At 48.0% G+C, this 12043-nt stretch overlaps 1 protein-coding gene across 2 annotated transcripts in view; it reads right to left on the reverse strand.

Moving 5' to 3' along the window:
• Nucleotides 1–406: 406 nt before the first annotated feature.
• Nucleotides 407–12043, reverse strand: part of ALLC (allantoicase) — a 30907-nt gene continuing 19270 nt past the window's right edge. For both annotated transcript variants that reach the window (XM_061426709.1, XM_061426710.1), the window contains exons 6-13: nucleotides 10798–10923; nucleotides 9669–9748; nucleotides 8681–8813; nucleotides 4785–4940; nucleotides 4349–4422; nucleotides 3215–3323; nucleotides 1420–1544; nucleotides 407–746 (exon numbers count right to left, since the gene is read on the reverse strand). In XM_061426709.1, coding sequence (XP_061282693.1) covers nucleotides 540–746; nucleotides 1420–1544; nucleotides 3215–3323; nucleotides 4349–4422; nucleotides 4785–4940; nucleotides 8681–8813; nucleotides 9669–9748; nucleotides 10798–10923 — 1010 coding nt within the window. In that variant the 3' untranslated portion in view covers nucleotides 407–539. The remainder of the gene's footprint in view (nucleotides 747–1419; nucleotides 1545–3214; nucleotides 3324–4348; nucleotides 4423–4784; nucleotides 4941–8680; nucleotides 8814–9668; nucleotides 9749–10797; nucleotides 10924–12043) is intronic.

Genomic DNA, 12043 nt, shown 5'->3' on the forward strand with positions numbered 1-12043 from the left:
AATGCTTCTAGGATTATATTTTTCCAGTGGCTTTGATGGGCTTCAGCAAACTTTTCAGGACAGTAGACTACGTATGAAGTGCTAAAGTACCTCTGAAGGCACAGAATACAGATGTTATAAAAGTATCAGTGTCTTGTACAACTGTTTAAAAAAGTAATAAAGAAACCCTGCTATTGCACAGCCACAGCCAGGCTTTGAACTACCAAGTGTCCCACAAGTGAGTGGTACCCGACTCTGTGGTCCCATGGACTGGGGTCCGCCAGGCTCTTGTGTCCATGGGGTTTCCTAGGCAAGCATCCTGGAGTGGGTTGCCAGGCCCTCCTCCAGGGGATCCTCCCAATCCAGGGATCCAACTGCCAAGCACTCCATTAAATGACATTAAATGACACTAAATGTCACCAGTGTGTGAGAGTGACCACTTTATTAAATCATCAGGAATTACATTGACCTTCAAAACACTAATTGCTAGAAACTTAAGTTTCAGGTGTTGAAAATACTTCAGAAGAAGAGTCTGAGTCACTGTACAGGTTCCATGTGGGTTAGAGGTTTGCCCTGAACCCCGCCTTCACCGAGAACCTCATCATGGGCTTCTCGCGGGGCCGCAAGAGGCAGATGGAGCTGGGAAAGCCCTTGAGTCGGAGGCGACTCACGCCCCCGTCGGGGGTGATGGTGAACTTGGCGTGGGTGATGACGTCCTGCAGTTCGGGGGTCAGGCTGTCCAGCACATGCATCTCATCGGGCTTCAGCTGGAAAGAGAGGGGAGGCGGAGGTCCTTGTAATGACCAGGGGGCTGACTCTCCCAAGGCCACCCATCCACTTGGACTCTAGGCCTTAAAAGGTGAAAAGTTATTCCATGATAATAATTTGGCTCGCCTAGCAATCTGCTTTTGGGGACAGGATGCCCCAAAGAGACCGGCATGAATACTCAGGTCCCCGTGATGTTTCTTTCTGATAGTTAAGTAAGCAGACAAACTGGTGAGAAAAAGAAAGCAGACAGGGGGCCATGGGAGCGGTCACCCTTCACTAAGGGGAGCAGCGCTCACTCCCGTCTCTGACCTGAAAATGACCACGCCCCTCCTGCATCCATCCCACGGCTGGCCCCATCCTGCTGCCCCTAAATATGCTAGCTCCCTGCCTAAAGAGTTAGTACATCGCGGAAACGTTTCTCCATGTATGCATGCTTGAACAAGGTGGTCTAAAAGAAAATTTGAGAGTTAGGTATGCAAAAACGTGAGACGAGACAGCCCATCATTTTATTATACAAAGGGGCGGAGACAGTTTTTAAAATCTCATTCATTGCACAGTTCAACTGAGCAGAAGCTTTGGGGTGGAACTGTAACCCTTTGAAATCCGGCCTTGACTGAAGTAGCCCGCTGGAGGGCTGCCTTCGTGACCCCAAGGGGTCGCACACCACACTACCTTTGTGACTGGAAGCAGTGGCTTCCACTTATGGCCTGGAAGGTCCCACTTCTGCCTGACCATGTCTTCCTCCTCCTGAGTCGTCAGGATGCAGCCATCCACCTTACAGCTCTCAGGAGAATTACCTATTGGAACAAGACAAAGGGCACCTTCTCCACTCTGCACTCAGCGCAGTTTGGTTTATGGAATGTTGACCTTTTAAATCAGATCGAAAGACCCAGCAAAAAGTGAGCATGGGTGAGGTGAGCATGCTTCTGGGGCACAGTGAGAGGACATCCCAGTGACTGTTTCTGTGTCTTTAATATACACGCGCGTGTACATATGTGTGTGCACATGTGTATATACGTGCGTGTGTGTACATGCGTGTGTACACGTGTGTGTGTGGGTGTATGTATTAGGCCTTGCGTGTTTGATATTATAACTGGATGCTGGCTTGTTCCCGATCCCCATGACCATCATCCTGGCTGACAGAGATAGCCAAGGCCACGACCAGTGCATCCATGCCACGTTGCACTTTGGGGTCCCTGGCTCCACGGATTTGCTGCTTTTTACCCTGGCCCTGGTGGCTCAGAGGTTAAAGCGTCTGCCTGGAAGGCGGGAGAGCCAGGTTCGATCCTTGGGTCGGGAAGATCCCCTGGAGAAGGAAATGGCAACCCACTCCAGTGCTCTTGCCTTGAGAATCCCATGGAGGGAGGAGCCTGGTAGGCTACAGTCTGTGGGGTCGCAAAGAGTCAGACATGACTGATCGACTTCACTTTCACCCTGGTTTTGGCTAAACTGTCCCTTGCAAAAATAAAGAAGTGACTTTAAACTACCACACAGAGAACCGTGGATGAAATATATCACTAGAGATGATTTTTGAACATCCGAAACAGCAAGAAGATAGCAGGACTGACATTCCTCCTGACCTTCAGGAGCTGCCCTGGGCCAGTCATGCCGAAAAGTGGAAACAGTGGCTGCTAATCAGATCTAAACCATGGTCTTCCCAACAGGAGTTCAAATTATCAAGACCTCTTGAAACTGTTTACATCTACCCATTGAGGATGAACTTCACCTTAAATATATACTGACCCTTGATGGAAGAGTTAATAGTTGAGTGAGGTCATAATGAGTCACAAGACATTTAAAAATCAAGCATGCAGTGTATGAATACAAACTGCTGTATTTACTCAAAGACGGCCAAAGAGTCATTAGACACCCACCACGGTGCTTGGCAAGACCTAACGATTATAGAAGTTTAGTAACCTCTTTTGAACTTAATAGAATGGAACATGTATCTATTTCATAAGAACATAAATAAGGAATATTAAGGGTGCTTTTTCCAAGTATTATTTTACTAAAGGAAGGCTGTAATTTAAAATGTGTGTAGAGCACTGCCCGGAGGAGAAACAGTCATCAAGCTGCCTGCGATCCCTCCCCTGAGACGATACCCCCACCCCGTTCTTTCGACGACCTAACCAGCAAGTGTTTCATAGGCTTTTTCCACATGGAGTTCAGGGCCCCTGTGGTGAAGAGCCTTAGTGCCTCATAGAACCTCATGACTTTTGTGGTCGAGTGCACATCTAATGCTTTATAAAGAGAGAAGCAGAGTGCGAAGAGTTCACATAACACGCTTGAAGCTGCACAACTGTGAGTGGAGAGCCAGGTCCACAGCCCGCTGCCCTGAGTCCCTCCCCTGCTGGAGCCTGCTGTCTTTATTCTTTTTCATAGTTTTAATTTAGTTGCGGCATGGAGCCTCCTGCCATCATGACCAGCACACCAATTATAAGCGGTTTCCTAGTGCCATTACGTTTACCTTTGAAATATTTTGTGTCAATTTCGATTTGAGTTATTACTCCAGGATGCGCCAATCGGAAAACTGCCCACTCACAGCCTGGAACCAGGAGAATACCATTCTCATCATTCTAGAATTAAAAAAAAGGAAGAAACAACCTAAGTCAGCTTGCTGTCATTCAAGACAGCAATCCTGAAAACCAGCCAGCAACAAGGTTAGCACGCATGTGTCATTTCCTCCTGAAAGGAGTAGGGCATCCCTGGTGGTAAAGAGTCTGCCTGCAATGCAGGAGACCAGGGCTCAGTCCCCGGGTCGGGAAGATCCCCTGGAGGACAGCATGGCAACCCCCTCCAGTACTCTTGCCTGGGAAATCCCATGGAGAGAGGAACCTGGCGGGCTACAGTCCACAGGATCGCAAAAAGCTGGACCTGACTTAGCACACATTACGTGAACTCAGGTAGTATGCTGTACTCCAAAGGGTGTTTATCCAACCCAGCCAATAGCTCCTGTGGTTGGTTTGACTTTTCAAAGTAGATATGTCTTTGACCACATCTATACCAATATATGACCTGCCTCCAAACACAAGTTTCTAGTGAGGAGAGTTTGTTTATATTTGGAAGCATTGGGTGATACAAAAACTAACCCGTGAAAGGGGTGTTTACAATTAAGTCTGTGATATGATTTACACACTGAAAGGTGTTTTCTTTCCTTTTTTACTTCCTTACCTTGAGTTAGTTACTGGTCAAATTAAACAGCTGAGCCATCACACGTTCACAGAAGTGGTCTCACCCAGGGATACACAAAAATCAAAGATGAGGAAATGGTGCTTTTTTTTTTCTCTCCAGATCAACAAATTTACTCATGGGCTTTTATTAAATTTAGATGCTCTAGCTTTTTTGTATTAAAAAAGGGATGATTCCAGTGATGTGTTAGAACAGCCAGCGTTAATTAGCAAGTTTGACCTCTAGGTCTTTCTGTGTAGTCTGGCTCTGATATCACATTGAAACAGTAGAAGATTTAGAAAACATGTAGAAGCAGCAAGTATTTACAACAACGCCTGAGAGGTTTCTAAACTATCAGTCTCCTTGACATCAAATGAAGAAAACAACCTTTACTTTCTGGGAAGCGTTGGGACGCAGCGTTTTCACGTCTCACCTCCAGTATCGGGGGCCTGTCCAGCCTCCGTGCTGTTTCCCAGCCGTCTGCCATTGACTTCGCCGTGCCGACTCCTGCCAAAAACAGTGTTTAGTAGTATGTCAGAGTACCATCGCATTTTATCCTAAACGCGAGAATGTTTAGAATAAACATTCACTGGCGTGATCAGAGCAGACCCCGTGCGCCTGAGCAGTGCAACATCCGTGGTTTCCATTAAGGTGAATGCGTCAGCAAGTTCACACCCGAGCAACTGCTTAAGCCAAAATTAGGGAGATTGCTATTGATTTACTTCCTGTCTTAAAGGCTTTCGATCCTGTATGAAGGACCTCACCCACCCATATGGCTTGAGACGGCCCCTTCCTCTTAAGTGATTCATACCATACCGGGTGCTCAGTGTGAGGCCCACATGTCCCAAGCTCCTCAAGCATCGTCTCACCTATTAAATTGTTTGGGTGCCCAAAGTGTGCATTGCTAAATCCTACACAGGCACCCCCATAGGCGACGGTCACCAGGTCTAACGGTTCTTTGGGGTCACCCGCGGTCCAGTCCTTTTGTCCAGTACCATACACCCTAAGACGTGCGATTCCACCATCTGAAACGGAGACGTGCCGTATCATTATTATTACCTGGGAAAAGTTGCCGTTGGTAGATCTTAAAACACAGAGCTCCGCATACCTGCCTGCTCTGCTTCTTAAACACACTGAGCCCAAAGCCCCAGGGCCTTTGCAGCTGCCACCCCCTTGTCCTCAGACAACTTTCCTGCTGCCCAAGGACCTCTCATTGTTCTCAGGTCTCAGCTTAATCGTGTGGCCCCAGGAAGGCCTTCTTTCCCTCTCTAGAGCCATCTCCTTCCTGCCCCCACCCCCACCTCAGCCACGGTCTGATTCCCCGGGTCAAGGTTATCAACCCCCCACACACACACTTATTTACTCCACTGCACTAATCACAGTCCAAAATTACCTTGTTCTTAAGTCCCTGATAAGAAGTCTCCCAAAAGCAGAATCTAAAAATCTTTGAAGGCCAGAAGAGCTACCTGTCTTGCTTGCTTCCGTGTGGCACATAGTAAATACATATTTGTGTTTTGGTGAATTAACTCCAGGAAAGCCAAAAATCAGTTGGTAAATTCACCGCAGATATAATGCTTGGTGCCCGAAATCAACATTGCTAAATCCCACACCAACTTACACAAGATCTTAGGTTTTTATTTTTACACACGTTGCTTTGCAGTGCGGTTGAGAATACTGAAGATAACATTCACAAATTCAAGTAGCTGCTGACAACCAGAGCACCTCAACAGTAGGTCTACAGAGCAAAAAATAACTACCAAGATCCACTTATATTGTGTGAGTCTAATAAAATGAATGTTTTTTAGTTGAGCATCATGTCCTAGAAGGTGGAACCCAAGTTTTTTTATACAGAAGCTCAAAATCACTAATCAGAATATTCTAATGAAACAAGCCCTATATTTTTACATGAAAAATTTGGTGAAATTGAGTGATCTGAAAGAACTTCGACAGAACAGTGGAGTCTTGGCATTTACAGTAAATGAAACCAGGCTGTGCTCGTATTTGTTGGTGTTCAGCCCCTCCGTCACGTCCAACGCTGCGACCCCACGCACTGCGGCACACCAGGCCTCCCTGTCCTTCACCATCTCCTGGAGTGTTGTTATAAAACCCAAGAAAATATACTAACAGGAGTAATTCACAACACTATACTGGTTCATTGAATATTATGAGCTGCCCTCATGGTACCTAGTGTTAATGTCTGCTTATGTAAAGCCGATTTTACATTAAAAAAAAAATAAGATTCTTCTTTATAGAATTAATATCCAACCTCACTTTTAATCAAACTATCAAGGAATATTCCCCTTCATGGATCACAGCCTTGACATGGTGAAGGGGCTTGTGTAAGATCATGGCATCCAGTCCCATCACTTCATGGCAAACAGAAAGGGAAAAAGTGGAAGCAGTGACAGATTTTATTTTGGAGGCTACAAAATCACTGCGGACAGTGACTGCAGCCCTGGTGGCTCAGATGGTAAAGAATCTGTCTGCAATGCAGGAGACTCGGTTTAGATTCCTGCGTCGGGAAGATCCCCTAGAGAAGGGAATGGCAACCCACTCCAGTATCTTGCCTGGAGAATTTCATGAACAGAAGATCCTGGCACGTTACAGTCCATGGAGTTGCAAAGAGTCAGACATGACTGAGCAACTAACACTTACTTGCTCCTTGGAAGGAAAGCTATGACAAACCTAGACAGAGTATTAAAAAGCAGAGACATCACTTTACTGACAAAGGTCCATAAGTCAAAGCTGAGGCTTGCCAGGTAGCGCTAGTGGTGAAGAATCCACCTGTCAATGCAGTGGGTTCAATCCCTGGGTTGGGAAGATCCCCTGGGGGAGGAAATGGCAACCTACTCCAGTATTCTTGTCTGGAAAAGTCCATGGACAGAGGAGCCTGGCGGTCTACAGTCCATGGAGTCGCAAAGAGTCAAACCCAGCTGGGCACGCACACACACAGGTTTTCCAGCAGTCATGTACAGATGTGAGTGGGGCCATAAAGAAGACTGAGCGCCAAAGAACTGATGCTTTCAAACTGGTGCTGGAGAAGACTCTCGAGAGTTCCGTGGACAGCAAGGAGGTCCAACCAGTCCATCCTAAAGGAAATCAGCCCTGAATATTCATTGGAAGGACTGAAGCTGAAGCTGAAACTCCAATACTTTGGCCACCTGATGTTAAGAACTGACTCACTGGAAAAGACCCTGATGCTGGGAAAGATTGAAGGCAGGAGGAGAAGGGGATGACAGAGGATGGGCTGGTTGGATGGCATCACCGACTCAATGGACATGAGTTTGAACAAACTCTGGGAGTTGGTGATGGACAGAGAGGCCTGGCGTGCTGCAGTCCATGGAGTTGCAAACAGCTGGACATGACTGAGCGACTGAACATCAGAAAATCGGAAACTAACACAACGCTGTTAACTACACTCCGATACAAAAAATAGAAACTTTTAAAAAATAATAATCGGTCGTGAGGAAAATGCAAATCAAAACCACAGCGAGATACCACTTCATTTCTTCTGGGGTGGCTGTGATCAAAAACTCAGAAAGTGGCAAGTGTCGGGAGGATGTGGAAGAACCGGACCCTCACACGTTGCTGGTGGGAATGTAATGTGGTGCAGCCACTGTGGAAAGAAGTCTGATAATTTCTCATAAAATTAAAAACACAGTTATATGACTCAGCAATTTCAACTCCTAGTTGCACACCCAAATGAAAACCATACGTTTGCACAAACAGTTGTACAAGGGTGTTTATACCAGCATTATTCATAAGCTTTCAGTGGGTGAAAATAGCCCAAATGTCTATTAACTGATACGTGGACAATGAGCTCTGTCCACACAATGGAAGATTATTTGACCACACAAAGGAATGGAGTACTGACGCACGACAACGCGGGTGAGCCTTGGAAACACGCTAACGCGTCACAAAAGAGCATTTCTATGAAACGTCCGGAGCAGTCCAGTGGATCAAGACAGAAAGTGGGCTAGTGACCGCTTACGGGTGGGGAGATGAATGCTGATAGCCAAAGGTATCAGGTTTCTTTTCAAGGTGATAAACATGCTCTAAAGTTGACCGTGGTGATGGCTGCACATATACTATATATATATATATAAATTTCACGCTCAAGCTCAGTCGCCCAGTCGTGTCTGACTCTTTGCGACCCCATGGACCATGGACGGTAGCCCACCAGGCTCCTCGGTCTATGGAATTTTCAGGCAAGAATACTGGAGTGGGTAGCCATTTCCTTCTTCAGGGGATCTTCCTGAACCAGGAATTGAGCCTGCATCTCCTACATTGCAGGCAGATCCTTTACCTCTAAGACACCTGGGAAGCCATAGTATATATTTACATAGACTTTACACTGTATACTTGTATGTACTATGAACCATGGAACTGTGTACTTCACGTGGGTGAAATGCATGTTACACTTATTACATTGCAATAAAGCTGTCCAATAAAACAAAATAAGGGTTATTTGTACACAGCACGTCAACTGCTAATATGTCTGTGAAATAGACATTGTTAGGTGACATCTAACCTAATACAGCTTAGGTCCATCGCATCCTAACTTACTTGACAGTTTTTCCTAACTACCTATGGACAGCAGGCCTAAAACGAGGACTTCCTAGTGCACAGAAAGGGAAGATTAAAATCCTAAAATGCTAGAGAGATCAGTGACCGAGGAGGAAAGGGTGACTTTTCTTTGTGTTTTGAAAACATGCCGGCACTCAATGAAGAAAGCACAGGACTGGAGGCGGTCCATTATATCTACCCGGGAAAATGTTGAGTCGTATGTGACTCCACCTCTGCTGGGAAGTGACCGGAAAGTAGTTGTGGCTGGAAGCAGGATTTCCCGGTGTAAGTTCTGTCATGGGAACCAAGCAACTCCAGTCGTCGGACTTCAGCTAGCAACAAATATAAAAACAGTAGAGATGGCTCTAGGGAGCGATAAATCCCGTCATCCTGATGCCTGCGTGGGGCTTACGGGGCAACCACTTTGGAAAAAAATGAATGATGGACGCCTAATGGAACACTGTAATAAAAGCACTAATAAACATCAAGTCCCAGGTTTAATAAGCAGAGTAAAGGCCTGCTTCTATTTCACCCCGGTCGTAACAGCCACCTGTTGGTGGTGGCCAGGGATGGGCAGGGGGTTAGGGCTGAGCCTCCGGATGTCTTCACTTTGAGGATTCATAAAAAAGCAGCAGCCAGAAGGTGATGTGAACGTTTAAATAAAACCCAGGCTCTTGCCGTGGGCCTGGGGGTAAACGAGTCAGCCTGAGCCTCCCAGCACTCTCCCCTAGGTCAGCGCTTCACTGGAAGGGCCCGCTTGTTGTTGCCGTTATGCATTTCCCCAGTGTGTTATGGATCCACACTTCTGTAAAATGCAATGAAGATCAGCAGACAAACTTCAAAAAGCAAGAATGTCCCCAAACACAAACCAAATTGTTTATTGGATTACATTCATCCGGCATAACGTTACTTTGTCCAATTGCTATCAAAAGTATGTGAACTGACTCTGTATTTATCTCACAGGGCACCATTCCCGCATCTCTGTGAGCAGACTGCCCCATGGAAAGCAGCACCCTGGACCTCGCATGCGCTGGGGTCAGGGGTGCACAGATCCACCCAGAAACCTCTGCAGGGTCGCACGGGGTAAGCACAACGTGTGAGCTCGGCCAGGCTGAGTGCAGGCAGGCAGGTGGGCAGAGCTGCTCCCAACAGCCCGTGACAAGCCCCCGCTGCCCCGGGGGACGTACCTCTGAAATGGCTTCAAACTCCTCGGGGGTGGCCGCGGCTCCTGTCCTGACTTCTCGTTGTGGGATTTCTGGCTGCTTATCTAAAGTTACAGTGACCATGAGGGTTACCATTCCCATTCAAAATCAGAATATACATACTTTCTTAGTGGGCTGTAGGGTCATTTTCATTTTGCCTAAAGATATCGTTTAAGTCAAAGTATCAGATGCCCAATGTAATAGATATACGTGTTAAAGTTCCTCCATATTTAAAATACTTAGGGTAACTTCAGAAGGGGTGCTGCACACCTGGTGGTTTGTCTGCTCATCAGAGGGTAAATATCATCTCCAAGTTTAGCCAGATAGACAAACTCATCACACGACTCGGGTTTTCAAAAGGCTGGACTGATAAAGTTCTGGAATATTGTTAGTCAATTCACAAACACTGTTTCCCCCAGTGGCATCCTCAGAACTGACCCACCGGCGATTCACCAACAGGAGCCTGTGTGGACAGTCAGCCTCCTGAAAGCATCTTTCTCTGGGTCACTGGTCACTGCCTCCCACCATCACGTGACTGTTCAGGTCCCTCCAACTGTCTTTCGGGAGGGGAGACTGTCACGCCCCTGGAGCCTCCTACAAGCTGGGCACAGAGAGCCTCCAGGATAAGACCGCTAACTGACATGGCTTCTGTTTCCCAAGTAATGTACAGACATGCCCTTGAGGGTACATGTTTCTAGAAAGCTACCTCTGGGACCAACCTCAGAGGACACCAGTTCCATTCCAGGATTCGGAAAGGAACCTTCCTGGAAAGCCCAGAGCTGCCGCGTCCTTATGCAGGCCCTGGGGGCTGGGGTGCAGCAGAATGAGCGGGGGCAGCGGCCCCACAGCTGCCCGGACCGGGCTCCAGACCGCCCTGGCCGCCCAGGCAGCCTGCTCCCCAAACCCTGCGCCTCCTGGGGGTGCTGCAGTGTGAGAATAGCGAAAGTTGAGCCGAAGGTCACTGTTAAGCTAAATCTCAAAAATCACGGAGCCCTTGAGGGGGGATGTCATCAGCCTCTGTGGCAGCGAGGGGGGCCTCTGGACGAGACTGTCTGGGCGCGAAGTGAGCCATCAGGGGCCCCCACAAAGCTCCCCACAAAGGTCCCCCAGGCACCTTCTTCGAAGTTTGCCGCTTGAATCGACACTCGAGGGGCGTGATCTCCCGTGAAGTAGGACGTGTCCACGTCGAAGCCCCGGATAACTCCCTGGATGCCCAGCTGGACCACGCACCAGTCGTGACCTGCGGACGTAGACAACAGGGCCCCCGCGGCTGAATCCCGCCGCGAGCCGCAGGGCTGAGCACGCCGACAGCGGAAGTGAAACGCCGGAAACGACCTTCGCGCATCGGGGAAAACGGTGCGGGCTCCTTCTCCCGAGGCTGCAAGGTCTCTTATGACGTGGCTACACCCGACCGCCACTCGCCACACGGACCCTCACTTCTAATCTGACCAGAGCGTACATAAGCCCTGGGTCCAGAGGGGCCACATGTCTGACTCCAAACTGGCCACCTCCTGTGGGCAGCATTGGCAGACGGGCATCTCTGAGCTTCATTTCTTGTAACTGCAAATCAGAGATGAGCTCAGCTTCCAAAAAGTTTAGCTCTAACTCTGGTATAGGGACCACCAGCCCAGCTAGGCCAGGGCTCAGTACTGAGCTGGGTCTCCTGGAACAGCCTAAGCTTTGCCTTCAGGGCCCCAGCCAGGACTACCCCACCCTGCATCGGATGACATAGAAGAACTCCCAGTATGACACTGTGTGATTCTTGGTTTCCAGCAGTCAGATTCAAATCCACCTTAAAATGTCCAGTTTTATTAGAATCTAATAAGGCCTAATACTTTGCCAACAAAGGTCCATCTAGTCGAGGCTCTGGGTCGGACACGACTGACTGAGCGACTGAACTGAACTGAATAAGGCCTGGGCGTCCCTGGTGGCTCAGACGGTGAAGAATCTGCCTGCAATGTGGGAGACCTGGCAAGAGGACATGGCAGTCCACTCCAGTATTCTTGCCTGGAGAATCCCGTGGACAGAGGAGCCTGGCGGGCTACAGTTCACAGGGTCCCAGAGAGTCGGACATGACCAAGCACAGCACGAGCACAGCCATTAAGGCCTGGCGTACCACAGAAATACAGAAAATTAGAAATAGCGACTGTTTCTGTAACACCTGAGACAGTAGCAAGAAAGTCCGAGATTAGCCTGATGCTGGCTGGTTTTCTTTTACAGACATTTCTTTAAATTTAAAGGGTGTATGTTGACTGATGAGTAGCAGTGAGCGGAAGTAGCCTCTTAAGGTGACATAAAGACAGGATGGATCTTGGCTGAGCTCCTGGCTTCTCTCACCATTGCTGTGACCTGAGCTAAGT

This window comes from Bos javanicus, chromosome 8 (assembly GCF_032452875.1).
Source record: "Bos javanicus breed banteng chromosome 8, ARS-OSU_banteng_1.0, whole genome shotgun sequence".
Classification (NCBI taxonomy): Eukaryota; Metazoa; Chordata; class Mammalia; order Artiodactyla; family Bovidae; genus Bos; species Bos javanicus.